The 16,821-nt window shown below is 42.0% G+C and overlaps 1 protein-coding gene across 2 annotated transcripts; it reads right to left on the bottom strand.

Annotated features, from left to right (window-relative positions):
- Positions 1 to 770: 770 nt before the first annotated feature.
- Positions 771 to 15,301, bottom strand: LOC306933224 (bifunctional methylenetetrahydrofolate dehydrogenase/cyclohydrolase 2, mitochondrial-like). Of its 2 annotated transcripts, XM_079515356.1 has the most exons (8): positions 15,124 to 15,301; positions 13,451 to 13,635; positions 13,018 to 13,140; positions 12,218 to 12,370; positions 10,487 to 10,594; positions 7,494 to 7,586; positions 3,135 to 3,260; positions 771 to 1,319 (listed from the first exon to the last, which is right to left on the bottom strand). In XM_079515356.1, exons 1-8 carry the CDS (start codon positions 15,267 to 15,269, stop codon positions 1,204 to 1,206), a joined length of 1,050 nt encoding a protein of 349 aa, XP_079371482.1. In that variant the 5' UTR covers positions 15,270 to 15,301; the 3' UTR covers positions 771 to 1,203. The 2 variants fall into 2 exon arrangements, with proteins under 2 accessions (XP_079371482.1, XP_079371483.1); XM_079515357.1 differs by lacking the exon at positions 10,487 to 10,594.
- Between the last annotated feature and the right edge of the window lie 1,520 nt (positions 15,302 to 16,821).

The raw sequence follows: 16,821 nt of genomic DNA, 5'->3' as shown, positions 1-16,821 counted from the left end.
CATGTTGTGGTTGGATCCATGTGCTTTATCAGTGAGTCAAACCTATTCTAATTGGGGATTAGAATGCAGACAAGATTGGATTCATCTCTCTAGATAATTGCATTAGCTCAGCAATAGCAACATTAGGGGTTCATTATGGCCCTAGATAGGCAAATAAACTAGCAAACATTAATCACATGAACCCTATTCTTTAGAGCGAACTTTCTGCAAAATAGATCTACAAGCTCAAAACATGTCAGCGCTGTAAACACATTGTGTGCACACGATGCGTTATGCCATTTGATGTTGCAGAGGGGAAACAATGAGGGGCCTAGTATGGTCTATACTCCCCCCTCTGTGAGGGGCCTAGTATGGTCTATACTCCCCCCTCTGGGGGTCTTCAATTAACAAAGTATAGGGTTTAAGATGTGTTTCATGTGCTCAATTTATACTCCATCGCATGATGGTGTCACATCCCAAAAGAACAGCTCCAATGGTCAATGTGTCGTGACATCTTGAAGATGTCGGCAAGCAACACTGTCAAGTGATATATCATAAATTAGATTGTGGGCTTGTAGATAATCTATATTTGCTATTTGTCATATTAAATCGTATAGGGCTAATGTGGTTAAGAAAATATCCCCCCTGTTAATTTCCTTAAAATAATTGAAGCCATGCCTCTGCTCAGAACTACTACTGTTTGACAGCTGTGTGTATTTCAAGCTTTAGATATTGGACTGACACAAGTTAAAGTATAAGTATATTCATCGGAATAAAGAGAAACCAATATACATGCCACAAAACCTTTTATTTAATGATTACTCTTTCCAGTAAATCTGGATACTCAAAAATGATCATAACCAGCTTCAGTAGAAAAGATATGAATCTCAAATCTCAAAAAGGTGAACTCTGAAAATAAATATTACAATATTTAAATGAGTATAGTGTGTGTGTGTGTGTGTGTGTGTGTGTCTGTGTGTGTGTGTGTGTGTGTGCGTGCGTGGTGAGAAAGTCTACTGTTTTCTGTTTTGATTGGTGGTATTGTTGAGGTTTTCTGAGTTTAGTCCTACAGTAGCATACTTGTTGTGGTTGATGTCATATTTCCTTAAGGCAAGATCTGCACATTTTCCATAGGTGAGCAGTAGTGGATATACCTGTTGTGTGCGCACGCGCGCCTGCCTGCGTGTGTGTGTGTGTGTATGTGTGTGTGTGCGTGCGTCTGTGTTAATGCATCAGCGCATTCCTGGCAGCAGTCACAGTGTTCTTCATCAACATGGCGACCGTCATCGGCCCCACTCCTCCTGGGACTGGAGTAATGAAACCTGCCTTCTCCTTCACACCTGCGAGGAGCCAAAGATGGGTATTATTAAGTTAGTCTTTTACTGCAGTGATTGGAAAAGTGTTGGGGACAAGGAATTTGTGTACTCATGCTAAGAGATGATGTTTGCATGGAGGCTAAAGGTGAAATGGTGGCAGGAAACCAAATGTTGCAAAAACAATTTGCAAACTCTGTTGATTGATTGATTGATTGAAGAATTTATTAACAGTTTGCAGAATTACAGTACATTTCAAGCACAAACTCAATACAAAGGCTGTTAACTGTGAGTGGACGACCCAATTAAGCATTACACTTGTTTCCAATAGGGTCCACCATGTTCAAATCATCAAAACATTTAGAGACGTACAAATAGACACTTCTATAGACAGAACAGGCATTCCAAATCTAAAGAAACTAATTTTTGCTTTTTGGCACTACAGCAAGAGTTGTTTTACTGTCCTCTATGCATGCAGAATTGCATTAATACACAGTAAAGTCCTCAGTGTTCATTTATCCATTTATACCTGTAAGTGAGTGTAACAAATGTAACCAAATGCTCCGGTAACTAGACTGGGTGCCCAGTGTGGCCTGGGTCATTGCGTTGGTAGCCTCGGGGACTGCAGGCGTTTTGTAACAAAAAACAAAAAAAACCCTGGGTGATGTTGTGGAATTCTGGATCAATCAATAATCGATGAGGCAATTTATAGTAGTCGAGATAATATTCTCAGGTGGTGATGTATGCTTTATGTAACATCACTCAGGTAGTGTTAAGGTAGTTCTGCTGAGTGTCAAGAGCACAGGGCAGAATCACAGTTGTACTGTATCTGCTCCAAGGACAAGGTAAACCATAACAAGATAGGCTATAACACTTACACAACAACGGCCACTGGGCCACAGTGGAGACACCCAAGGCCTCCAGAGCCTAATCAAATAGCGCATGTATTATAAGTATCATAAGTGATGGTAAATAATATAAAAGGTTAGATATAAGCAGTCATATAAATTCTTCCTCAGTTTAAAACGCACCAGGAAATGTGGCATAGGAGCGCTAACCAATAAGTGCAGAGGGGTATCGCCCCAAATTTGTGTTCTACAGGGGAGGGGCGAGTGGAGGCAGGCACCTAGGTTTGTGAACCAATAGGGAGCCGGCGTCCGTTTCCAGTGCTAGTTTGATCCGCCCCTCTATGCCAAGAAAAGCTTTTTTCAGGCTATTGCGTTGGTAACATAGGTACCAAGTACTTGGTGTAAGTACTTGGTCTATGACGTCAGTCATGTCCGTACTGTGACATTGAATGTGGACTTTACTGCATTTCATAAAATTGCATTTAGTGAAATATGGTGATATAACCACTTTCCACCTGGCTTCCTTATTTTGGGTGTCATTGTAGGAATTTATTTATATTTTTGTCATGAGACAGCGGAAATGAAAATTCTGCTGGCTTATGGTGTGGCTTATGGGAACGCAGTTTTTGGAATCGAAATATCTCGGATTCTTCTTTTTGGCTCAAAACAAGCTTGATTTGCGACTCATTTCTGTAAACGATATGATCCCTGGTTACAAAATGTATGTTTTGGGTAACAATTGCGGCACCCGTTACATAGCGATACTTCACTTCCTGACTCTCGGCTTCTGAGTGAAACGGCTTTCAAACTTAAGGTCTCGCGTATCAAATGCTGGTGGCCCTGGAGTACACAATTCAGACACCAGATGGGGGTGTCGGCGGTACATGAGTTAATATGAGATTACACACAAAAAGTGGGAATAGCATTGGACAATAAAGTACACAAACAAAAACAGAGAGATTTTATCTTACAGTATGTGGTTAAAGTTACTTACCTTCAAAGTCCACATCACCAATGAGTCGGAGCTTTCCTGTCCTTGAGTCCTTAATACGGTTGATTCCAACGTCAATGACTGCTGCCCCCTCTTTCACCATGTCTGCTGTGATCAGCCCAGGAATTCCTAATAGCACAAAGGACTACACGTTAAAAACACATTACTGTACACAGCACACTGTACATATTATATTCCTTCCCTGTGCTGAACTACAGTCAACGAGCCTGACACACTTCGTGTTTCAGCAACATCACATTTACATTTGTACAATCTCAGAGTTAAACTAGATAAAGTGCCCCTCAGGGCACAGGTCTCCACCAGGGCAGGTCAGGTTGTGGCCTCCTGGTGGCGCTATAATATGCCAATGTGAAAAGGGTGCCATTTCTTCTTACAGATGGCAATTGGATGATTTGAGGCATTTTGTTCCAAAGATGTGTTTTGCAAAAATCCACCTGTTGGTGGTGCTATAACAGGCCAATGTGAAAAGGGTGGGATATATTCCTCAGCCTAGTAGGAAAGTCTGTGAAAGATTTCACGAAAATTGCACGCTGCGTTCATGATTTGAGGCATTTTGTTCAAAAATGTGTTTTGCAAAAATCCACCTGTTGGTGGCGCTATAACATGCCAATGTGAAAAGTGTGGGATATATTCCTCAGCCTAGTAGGAAAGTCTGTGAATGATTTCACACAAATTGGATTTTTGGATAGAATCTGGAGGAGTAATATAAAAAAAATGTTTTTCAAAAGTCGGCCTCCTGGTGGCGCTATAACAGGCCGTTCTGGAAAATTTGGGGCAGAGGTTCATCGTTGGCAGAGTGCATACCGGGGGAATTGTGCCGGGGGGGAGGGGAGGGGGAGAACAAGCCGGGGGGGAAAAAAAGGAGGAGGCCAGTGGCATCTACCACCCGGTTTTGTCTTTTACACGATGGGACGGAGTAGATGGTTAGTCCAATGTGACCGTGAGTTGATAATGTTGTTTTTCTTAACCAATAAGGCAGTGAGGGTGAGACAATACTATAGTAAAAGTTGTACAGTGAAACAAATCTGTTGTGTTGCCTTTACCGACAAGGCAGGGGCAGTGGGGTGAGATAGTTTTCTAATGAGTCAGTGAGTTGATACTGTTGTGTTCTCTTTTCCTCTTCCTTCCCAATAAGGTGACGGCAGCAGGGGTGAGATAGTCCCCTAGTATCAGTGCGTTAACACAATATATTATCCTCTTTTCCTCTTCCACGAGGTGAGATAGTTGCTACAGTAAATACTGTAACAGTGAGATGATACTCCTGTATTTGTCTATGCACTGAGATGAAGGTAGTAAGGGTGAAATAGTTTTATAATACTGCGGTTGTTAAAACCATCGTATCTTGTGACACCTGGCCCAATAGATGTGACGGGAAGGGATATCCTAAATGGGTGATGGAACTGATTATGGGGGAGGAGGTGTGTGTACATATAGGGAGGATGTCGGTTGTTACATTGTATTATGTCCAGGCCTTCGGCCTGGTGGAGACAATTATTGTGCAGAGACTGCCATCTCCACACTCGATTTCTCCACTGATTCACATTCACAATTCTAAAACTTGAAAAAGTCTGAAAACTTGCAATTGAACGCAACAATGTAAACAATGTAATGAGTGGAATTGGAATGTATGCAATTTCACAACAGAGTATAATTACAATAAATACCTCTGTAAAAACTAAAATTATGAATTGTTTTATTGTGTGGGCATTGGATGGCTCGGTTTTGGTATCTATGGGAGCATGTAATGTATATGTGGTAAATTTACTGAAATTGTCATGTGATTGACCCGGAAGAGCAAACCGATGAACTTTAATCATATTTATGCATGGTGGAAATAATACATTATTTTATTCTCCAAGCTTCAGTCTACATAGTATGTTTTTGAACACAACACAGTGAACAGTATTTGGGCAGTAAAGGTAAAAAAAAAAAAAACGTGTCAGCCAACCTCAAAGTATTAGACATATATGCATATGGCTAAATCATGTTTTGTTGAAGCAGAAGACAGCAGAACATTCCACTCCAACTGAATGGAAACAAGTCTTAAACAAATTGATATTAAGATTTAATTGATTTGAATCAAAACACTGCACAGTATATAGCATGCAGACAATGGAAGTCAATGACACGCTAACACAAACTACACCCTAAGTTTAATTGTCTGCTAACCACAATTACTTGTTTGGCAACAACTTAATCCTTAACACAAACAGGATTTCCAACCACACTAATCCCAGACATGTGCTAATTCCCATATGACACGAAAACAGTTGATTCTTCAATAGCACGAAAATAACCAGGATTGAATTAATCACAATTAAACTTGTATACAAAAAGTTCAATAAGGAAGCGCCTTTCTCTCACTGAGCTCTCTTTCATTCACTTTTTGTTGATTTCTACATCACTTCTGCTTTTCCTTGCTGTCAAAACGTTTCATTCATTCTAAGCATGAGCATACCTAGCCAATCAGACTCTTCCAATTTGAAGTTAGCCAATTAGGTGATGGTATCCAACTCTCCGTACAAATTTATACCACTTCCACTGAACTTGTGATACTCTTTCAGACTGAGCATTGTGCAACACGCTACCTACCTCCATCATGTTATGGCCTCCATTTTGCTAGGAGTTCACCAAGGAGGAGGTTTTATCTGGTTCTGAATTTGGGGTCCACTGATTCTCAATGTGGTTCAGGGAACCCCAGGGATCCTTGAGGAGGAACCAAATTGACCCTTATGGGTCTGCAACTGCAATAGTTAAATTAACACTGAGGATTTTATAGTGTAGATTTGGTTTTGTTCGTTCGTTGGTGTGGGGCTACACAGGCAATTGGGCAAATCAGCCAAGAACTGGTATCGTCAATCCAGTTCAATGAGTCCGATGACTCCATGTGGTAATTTGGGCTTTCACCAATGATGTGTTCAACACAGTCTGTATTTTACCACATTCACAGAGTCAGAGATCAGTGGCAGACACTCAAATTACATGAGCAAAATCTGTTGAGGTCGACGCAGGCATTCCGTGCTTTAATGTTATTATTTTATCTGTTATGTCCTATTAAAACCATTAAGAATTTATATATAAATTTCCGCCCCCAAAAAAGAAAGCGTTATTCTTTTCAAAATGGTCTCTGGACTCTCTCCTATGTGAGACTGGGTGCCTGGTTGCTCAGCCAATAGTGCAAAGACCATATTCCTTGTGAGCAAGATGGCCTGAGTTCGAATCGGACTCCCTCTTGTCTGCATATTGCTCCTCTCTCCCTTGGTTTCCTGTATTTCTACACCGATTTATCTTAAATAAAATCATGAGAAATACAAAAGGGGGGGGAAGAGTACTGCAACAATAACATAATTTACCTGTAACAGTAAACAGTGACAGGCAAAAGTGTTCAGAAATGCCTGGACTTAGTGTGCATAAATACTTCCATTCCATAATGTATATACTGGTATAGGCTAGATATGATTTTGGAAAATTCAACTTCAAACATCCAATACTCAATGCAGAGGATACATTAAAAAAACAAAACAAAAAAACAACACACATTTTGTAAACTGTCTTGATTTTCATATGATCCTATACGGACATATCATTTGCTTTAAGGTGCTATAAATTACATTTTAAGGTTAGTGGTCACCGTGGTCAAATGGTGGCTTTAATATTTTGGAACAAAACCTTTCAAAAGTAAAGAACGGGCATATACTCCATATTTGTATGGAGTATGATGTATAGTACAGTAAGCATCTGGATTGAAAAGGTGGACAAACCCCCCAGAGGGGGAAATCAGGAGCGTCGTCTGCTACAAAGAGAAACGTTCCACAAATGAAGAGTTCGATATCAAACCATTCCTGTAAATATTTTTGGTCTTTTTTAAGTGTCTTTTTTAACTGTGTGTTTTAACTACGTTATTACATAGAACAGTGCATGTGTAGGCTACTCTCTGTATAGCTCAGGGAGCTTTTTCTACACTTGGATCGGGTTATGATATGGGTTCTTGATATTTGTATATGTGTGTATGATTTCTTCCCCTGGTGGCCACACAGGGATAGCCTAATGGCTTCATTCTCTGTCCTGAGTGTCATAGCCAAGTTCAATCCCAAATAGGGACTGTGTCCACAGGTGTGATTGCTTATCATTGATTTGTTTCTGCCCACTTATACCATACCTGTCCTATATGCGCTGCTATCCAATATACTTGACGAAGGCTATAGCCTTGGTAAATAAAGTTTTTGGGGAGCTTTCAAAACAGTGTGCAGACTTATTCTTTCTTTTGCAGTCTGTTCTTTTTGTTCGAGCACCCATTGAATTAGCCTGGGATGTGCAGTAAACAGTGAATCAATTGATTACCTGCAGCTGCAATAACGATATCAGCCAGGCTTGTTAGCTCCTTCAGTCTCTCTCTAGGGGTACACCTGTGGGCGATGGTCACTGTGGCGTCACCTGAGGGGCAATGGAATTTAAAATGAAGGAAAGATAAAGAGTATGAATCAACAATGCAATGTCGTGCTCAAAGCTAGTGTCAAGCTGTGTCTCATTTGCAAGGAATATCCCTGACTATACGTACAGGTACCAGATTATTATCTGGAACTTTCCCGTCCAAAAAGTGCCCATGAATTGAGACAACATAAGGGTCATGTGTCAATTAAACGTAACATTTGACAAAGCTGTGTCTTTATTTCATGACATATGCCTTATGGGATATTCATAGCTAAAGCTAACAGTCATCCTAATTAGTACTTTGTATAAAAGTTAACACGCAGCAGCAGGTGCACATCAGCCCAGCCAGGGTGCTTTCGCCCACTCAGAGAATTTTAATGATTCAGAGGATATTGGAATGGAGGGGGTGGGGTGAGGTGGGGTATGAAGGGAGACAAAGACAGTGGGAAGGGCTCTAGCATAAGAGGAATGGAGGGCAAGTCACAGCACATCAGACCTCCATGTGTGTCAAGGGAGGGATACTGTATGTGGGGACGGAGGGGGGAGATAGAAATATGCGAGACCCTTCAGCTCGACTTCCGAGTTCAACAGGTGAAACGACCCGAAGGGGCCCATAAACGTAGTGTTGTAAAAGGCTATTTCTGTTTAGTGTCTCTCTTTTGGAGAATCCTGGAGGCAACCCGGGTTAAAGATTATCAGAGATGTTGCTAGGTTACATTCTGAGGGAACAGAGTGGCATGTATAACCACATTCTGACAAGGGTTAGCTGGTTTCAGTTCTCCTGGGTTTATCCTACCAGACAAAATACTAGAACATGTGTCGTCATGGAAAATTTATTTTCTTTTAAATCTCTCTTTCCAGGAAAATATTTCTTTATCATTCCATACTTTTGTAGAAAGCAAGAAAGCTTCTGGATGTTCTCCAATATATGCATAATAGATACAGTGGACCGCTAAAGCCAATGTCATATACAGTAGGCTAACATGTATAAATGACCCTGACTGAGAGTTGAGACCATTACTTTATATGCATGACACACTAGTCTTACAAGATGATACAATAATGCTTTTTCATGTGCGAAACTTCACTCAAAAAAACTGAATGGAAATGTACAACAGATCTTGATGCAAGCTTCCGAGAAGACAACAAAAACAATCTTGTAACGTAATTTTCTCCAAATTAGGCTCAACACTGACACCTTCACTGAGATGGCTTACTCACCTCCCTATAACCATGAGCTTGAGCACACTTGCCTTGGAATTTCTCAGCAGTGCACCTCGGTCAATTATTGCCAAAGTATGTGTTCATATTAATATCTCTGGGATGGGTGATAATAGTCCCTGCATGTACTTATACGGGCTGGGGCGACACCTGTCAGCAGGAAGTGTTGGGCGGGACGAGTAGGACAAAGGCCCTACGTCCTCCCGGTGGGGGCTCCTCACTGGCATGTGAGTCAGTAAGATACAACAGCAGTGATAACACAGAAATGTGTGCGGAGAAGAATTAATTGGCATAACGACTACATTGGGAGAAACGGGGTAAAAAATAATTGGCTACTCTACATTTTAATAAATAAATAAAAAAAGAAGAAGAAAATACTAGGAGTAGTAAAAGTATATTTACAGAAAAACAGTGGGTGCTGGCAAGCTAGTAGACAGGTGCTCTTTTCTGTGAAGGAGGGTATACTAGTGTGATTCATAGTCTAGCAGTGAGTCAGAGGATGTTCAGAATCTAAGGAATTGAGATATGGGGAAAGCCGGAAATGTTTGAAAATGGTTCCCATCAGAACCCTATTACGTGGTCATGACATTTATCAAGGCCTGATAACCAGTGGTTCGGTGGCTGACAACCAGTGCAGTTATACAATGCAAAATAGTTTCTATATAATTAATGTAGTACACGTTCTAGTAGTGAGTCTACATCTTTCTACAGTCAGAATGGTTATACTACGTCACAGGACATCAGTCATCAACGATCAAACTCTTCTACAGCAATTTTGTTTGCAATTTTGCACTTATTTAGACACGTTTATTCAGATCTACGTGTTGCTTTGATCAAGATTGTTCCGGTTCATGCCCAGTGCTCTTGCCCCATATTAACGTTAAATTCCATCCTGCATTTCCCCAAAACCACTCCCGCCTTCTTCCTGTAGCCATACAATACGTGGGATTGCCAGCCCACATTGCCAAACAATCAGTTCCTGCACGGCCCTAGAAAGACGTGTAGCAGCAGCTATTGTTTGATAACGAGGCGGAGGGTAATTGTGCTCTCCCCTTTCATCAGTCTCACCGTGATGAACACTTTGAATTTATGGTCATCAGATTTGTGCCAGGGAAAGTCAAGATGGCGCAACAGCTTTTGATTACACAGCAACCCAATACACTGGTATTGCTCATGTGAGGTAATACCAGTGTTTCATTATGACCCCAACTATATGCAATACCCACACAGAGACAAGCAGGTCCCTGTGTCTCTAAGTGGGTATTGAATATTGTCTGGATCATAATGAAACACAGGTAGGGGCGGCAGTGGCTTAGGGGAGTGGCCGGTAGATAGAGCGGCTGGACCGCGAGGTTCCCAGTTCGAACCCGGTATCTTTGAGCAAGACACTGAACCCCGGCTAATTGCTCCTGATGTGCAGGTTGGTGCCTTGCATGTTTTCGTATGCCAAGCGCTTTGGATAAAAGCACTATATAATAGCTAGCGCACACACACACACACACACACACACACACACACACACACACACACACACACACACACACACACACACACACACACACACACACACACACACACACACACACACACACACACACACACACACACACACACACACACACACACACACACACACACACACACACACACACACACACACACACACACACACACACACACACCTCCAGGACGTTCATGGTTCTGGTCAGTATGCAGCAACATGGCGATAGGCATCCCCACATTTTTGGAACGCCCAGCCACCAGCACATTCTTTCCCACTGTCTCTATACCTGCACAGATAAAAATGCACACTGATTGGTTGATTGGTTGCAATAGAGGTTCAATGTTGTACTTTATTGTTACATCTTGTACAGGTACATAAGAGTAAAACTTATTTTGGTTTGGCAGCACATGATCACTGAGACCCATCATGTGAAGCCCATCAAAGGACAAAGCTTATAGATTTTCATCATAAGATCGAGTGTAAATTGGGAATATGCGGCAATGAGCACTATAAATAAACTTATCTCTGGATGTCTGAGTGAAGTGAATAGTAAAGGAAACAAATGAGACACACACACTGCCAGTAGTAATATTTAATCTATGTGCCTGATCAAAGACAAACTATGTTGTGGTAGTCTGTCATACTAAATCGTGCACCGCACTCTGGCACCACAATGTCGTAGCAGTTGCGCCCATCCCAGTTAACACATCTTTTGTCGGCAAAGACAAAAGTGATTGATGCAAGAAAGGGAGGATAGGTATGCATGTGTTTGGTGCGGCTGAATCGAAACCGGGATCATTTAATCTTAGGTGGATAGACTGGGTACTTTCGGACCATTCTAAAGAACTTGTTAAAGTCCTGACGGGGGGAAATATCAATCATTTTCATTTAACTCTTTAATTCTTAACTTTCACTCAAAACATGGCATGGACAAGTATTCAAAATATCTCAAAATCGAAATTCCTTATTCCACCAGCAACAGGGGCTTGGGAACTATGAGTTGATTTGTGATAAATAGTTACTACAGTTATTAGACTGGTCATAAGAATAATAGTGCCCTAAACACATTCAGGACAAGCATTATAGTATCATGCGTCAAACAATCTAGCCAAACAATGTTTGGTTTGAAATTCTGCCAATATGGCACATATATATTTAACTAAATTAATAATATGGGAGGGAAATATTGAGAGGAAATCCTATAAATAATATCTGTGCTGCTGTGTCTCGTTTCAGCAGACATGAGACATCAGAAGAAGAAGTCATCTTGCTCAGCTCTAGTTTAAATAGTTAAAATTAAATTGATTTAGTCTGTGCTTCACTCCCTTGCCAATGATGACTCTGTAAAAGAAAATGATCATGTGGCGCCATCTAAAGGCAATAGAAAGCTAGGAGCACATATAGATAAGCTATCTCTGTTTACAACTGACATTACATACACATACATCCTGTAGTGATTGTGTTCAGAACTGGGAGCTGATGGTGATGATAGTAATCCATCTCCCAGGGGTCTAGGTATGTTCTTGGCTGATAACTCTACAATAAACGTCTCTCACCTATTTACTGTACTTACCTCACATTTCATGTGACTTAATCGTATGTGGATGCAATTTATCCTCATTAAATATATAAATAAAATTATGTTTAAAAAAAAGAATCTTTTCTAGTCAGATATACTTCAGATTGCACTCCCTCTGGGGGAGCGTTAATTTAAATAAGGGCAAAACCTGACCTGTAAAGTTATATATCCGTAACTCACTCTCTTTACTGCTGATTCGGCCTTACAAAAAACTATGACTACTAGTGATGCACGGGCCGACACGTTGCCCGCAGGTCCCGGGCGGACGGGTCAAGGTTTTCAGCGCAATTATCGTGCGGCGGGTCACTGTCACTGTTCAAAAGGGTTTACCTGCTCTTTTAATGATCTCCCAGACAGCAGCGGGTGTGGCAGGCACCATTGACCTCTGGTCCAGACACAGCTTGCCGATATTTACAATGTGGAATCCATCCACATCCTTCTCTGGTGCGATGGCATTACACACAGCCCGCTCATTGATGTGCTCTACACAAGGTGGAAGATGCACAAACGTTCAATGATTATGTTCCGTTTTAATTCCCATTTCTTCTATACTAAGTAATCATTCAAGCGTTTAAGCTTGACCAGGGTCCACCAGGGGTCTGTCCTTGGCCCATATTCCTTTTTTCCCTGTACACAAAATATTTTCGACAAACATAATAAATAATAATCTACAAGCTCCCAACGTGTCACGTTGCAACAAGGCTGTGATCTTGTAGATCTCCTATATTTGCTGAACGTTCTACTGATTTCACCGAATGTTTGGCTAGCCGCTATAAGAATAGGGATGCTAGGGTAGATGCTAGGGTAGAAATGTCAGGCCTGAGTAAAAACGGTAAAACGGGTAAATCTTTGACTACAGACAAATCAAATGTCTGCCTTTTGAATTGTGCAGGAGGATGCTATACGCACACCAGTCTTAATAGTGATGCCAGCTCACGGCAGAAACATCTAAAAAGATAAGTCTTAAAAAGACAAAAGAGTGGCCGCACACACTGATAGCCAAAGTGCTGAAATGTTGGTTTCTCACTCTGCGTCCTAATAAATAATCGGCACTTTGGCTATCAGTGTGTGCGGCCACTCTTTTGTTTTATTTTTTTTTAGAATGGGCTGTATAGAATTATTTTATTTACCAGGGAGTGGCAGCTGTACTAGCAGACCGCTGACCTTCCAGTCACGGTTCATTTGGTCAATCAACTCTAGAAGTTCCTCTTGGGACACCGAGCTGGGATATACCACTGTATCACTGGAGATACCTAGAAGCACATAGCGGAAAACAAAGCAATGGTAAATGGTGCATTTATATGGTGCCTTTCTCAAAAGCGCTTTACAATGGGCATAACATTCACACACAGTTGTGCACACACACACACACACACACACACACACACACACACACACACACACACACACACACACACACACACACACACACACACACACACACACACACACACACACACACACACACACACATCTGTAAGGTAGAGTATGTTCATAATATAACTGTGGTAACTTGTGTACACCACTGTCCCTGTAAATGTGTGGTGAATGATGATGTCTGACCTAGTATGCTGGCTGCCTTGGTCTTGTTCCTAACATAGGTGCGACTGGCCGGATCGTCCCCCACCAAGACCACTCTGAGGTGGGGTCTCATGTTGCCCTGGGCCATCAGCTCCTCCACATCATCCTGGATCTCTCTGTGTAGCTGACGAGCCAGCTCCGTTCCAGAAATCACCACAGCCGCATGTCTGGTCCATACCACCATGGAAGACAGAAATCCATGCACACCATCACACAATGAATAATGTTGTGAAATTGCTAAATAAAAGAGAATAAAATAAATAAAATATAATACCGTATATGAGATTTTCTATTTTTTTGTTGTTTACTTTATTTGGAAGAAGCAAAACAATAAATATTTTCACAAAATTTCACAAAATCTTTAGTGCGAATCCCAAGATTTTCTTCCCCCACCTCCTTGTCCAATGATGCACTCACTCCAAGTGCTCCCATTCTTGTTAAGAACAAGACTTATGGAACATCCCAGTTATAGATCATAGGTTGTAGGTCAACACATTACCATGTGTTGTTCTTACTTACTGTAAATCGCTCTGGATTAAGAACGTCTGCTAAATGCCTAAATTGTAAATTATAGTCCAATGAAAAATGGTGAAGGATTCCGGTATTCTCACTACACTGATACAAATCCTTCAGAAGAAAACATTTCAAGGGAGAGGAGAGTATGAGATTTTTCTAATAAAAAAAATCATATTAGAGGCCTACAAATTCCATATAGTGCTTTGGCTTTGGTGTTTTGTTTTTATTGAATACTTTATAGTCAAAAATGTAAACACCTGGTAGCCTATACATTCAGGCTAAAGAGAGGATAACAAGGGTTTCCATTGTGGCACACAAAAGTCCTGGGGACTGGGGTTTCCATTGTGGTACGTCCACAATGGAAACCCCAGTCCCCAGGACTTTGTTGTGTTATCCTCACAGTGGTACGTCCTATGTAATACAATAATTCATCAGAATAACACAATAATACATGTCATCAACAAATACAAAACATTATATCTACAAAGGATAAAGGGGCAGTGAATGGCCCTCCTTTGGTGTGTGTGTGTGTGTGTGTGTGTGTGTGTGTGTGTGTGTGTGTGTGTGTGTGTGTGTGTGTGTGTGTGTGTGTGTGTGTGTGTGTACAAGTATACACACACGTGTGTCCAAACATTTCTACAACATGTTTGGGCTTGGGGGTCAGGTCTGGCCTGGGTTCCTGGAAACAGCTGACTGACGTGCCAGGACAAACATGAAACAGGTGCTCATGATAGATGATATACTGCGACGCATGAAGCATGATGATGACCCTCTCACCCTACTGTCCCACGGATAACCTTGACAATCTATCTCACTCACACTCTGTCACTCTCCCCCCCTTGTTTGCTCACCGCAGCCAACATTACTCCAAATGCGTGCAATGTTCTTCACGCAAGGCAACACAGGACTTATGTAATACGAACACATTTGTTGACAGTAGGCTATATTCAGTTTTTATCAGGTCGAAAATCTAACCTCGTGGCATTCTGCTAAAGCTGCACCTGCACTGCTGTCACTCACATCCTCTCTCACACGTGACGACAGACATTCCATGCACCGGCAAAAGCACAGGACATCCATCCTTCTGCGAGAGGACTGCAGTGCAGTTACTTACATTATTATTATTATTCATTGTTTACCTTATCACTGATTGGCACAGATGTCTTCTCTGATTCTCGCATTTTCTGTGCGTCCGCAATTTCGCACGGCAGCAGTGATGGTGTAACGCTATTAATCCGCTACAGATTCTGAAGGAGGAGCGTGGCGGTGGAACACAAGCCGCCATGTTTGCGTGTCAGAGCTATTGTTGTGCACGTGACGTGTGTGTGTGTGTGTGTGTGTGTGTGTGTGTGCGGCCGTGCGTGCGTGCATGCGTGTGCACGCGCGCGCGTAAAAGGGGCAGGGCAGTGAGGAGTGTATTACTGTCTGGTCCCTGGAGATTACATTCTGGGCTGTAGTAGATAGCTCCATCATATTATGAGGTATCATAATCACTACCTTATAGGTCTATAAATTAAATATGATAAATGACAAGCTATGTAGGCTATTAGGCTATATAAAAAGCACAGTGACATAGGTGGCAGTGGGTTTGTTTGGTGAGAGCAGGAGAGGACCTGTTGAGAGTAGGAGGTGCCCAGCCAGCTGTCAACCCACAGTGCCCTCCACGTGCCGGATGGCCCGCCCGGTACCCACCGGATGGCCCGCCCAGTACCGGCAGAGTAGTTCTGGAGCAGCGGATTGTGTGTCCCTGGTTTTTCCCTAAGGGACTGATCGAGGGTAGCTACTGGGACGTAAGTCGGGACTTGATCACCCCACCCCAGTTGCATCCTATAGCGATGTTTTTTAGTTCTATAGCCTGTATCTGATATTTTTGAATAGCCAAAGTATAAAATATGGATGGTGGTTAAACCGATTGTGATACTGTATTGACAAATTTAGCTGGGGACCCCCTGGAACTTCCCCAAGGACCCTCGGGGTTCCCCAGACCCCACTTTGAAGAACCAATGCTATATGCTGCACAAGGATGCAGCATGTCGGGTGGAAACCTATTATGTCCAAAACTGTTTCACTTTTCAGGATTCAAATTCCAACATAGCAAAAGCAGCAGATGCCTTAAACTCGTTTCAAGCTTATTATGGATCTGCTACTTTAGATGCTTTTGTGTGACACAAAACGTTAAAATATGGTGATAAGAGGTTTCTACCCGACAGCAACGATATGCTGGTGTCCAAGCCAAACATCCTCAGCCTGCAGTGGAAGAAGAGAAGAGCCATGTGAAGAAATACCATATGGTGAGACCAGCCCAGTTCTCACGGAACCCTGGGGAACTTAAAGTTGCTCACTCTTTCCATAACAAACGTTGATGTGAACGGGAGCCTGTCCTTCATTTTTGCATTATGTTGAGATAGAGGTTTTTCTCATACCATGACTCACTTTGTCTCATTGTTGTCTGAAACCCTAGGCTGATTTTTGAGGGGCGCTAGCCCCTCCTATACACAGGTACACCCTGAACGCCCAGGGTTATTTAATCCATTAAATCAGAGCACCCAGCTATTTATAGCAGCGGAGCACATTTAGCGGCCAGGCGCTATCCCGGATGTAGCTGAAGTAGCTTGATGGGTCACCAGAGATTTCGACCCAGGACAACTCGCCCAACCGCAAATTCGAGTCCGTTCGACCCGTTTTTACCGGGTCGAATTATCTTTACTTTACTTTACTTTATTTGTTTATTTAGACAGGACAGAGCATATTAATGAACGTCACATGAACGTAAATACACCGGGATTAGCAAAGATGCTAATTTTCATCCGCAGTCCTCACACAAAACATAAAAACAG

Source organism: Electrona antarctica, assembly GCF_951216825.1.
Source record: "Electrona antarctica genome assembly, chromosome: 12".
Taxonomy (NCBI): domain Eukaryota; kingdom Metazoa; phylum Chordata; class Actinopteri; order Myctophiformes; family Myctophidae; genus Electrona; species Electrona antarctica.
The sequence above is the reverse complement of the archived record's forward strand: the minus strand, read 5'-3'. Positions and strand labels throughout refer to the sequence as shown.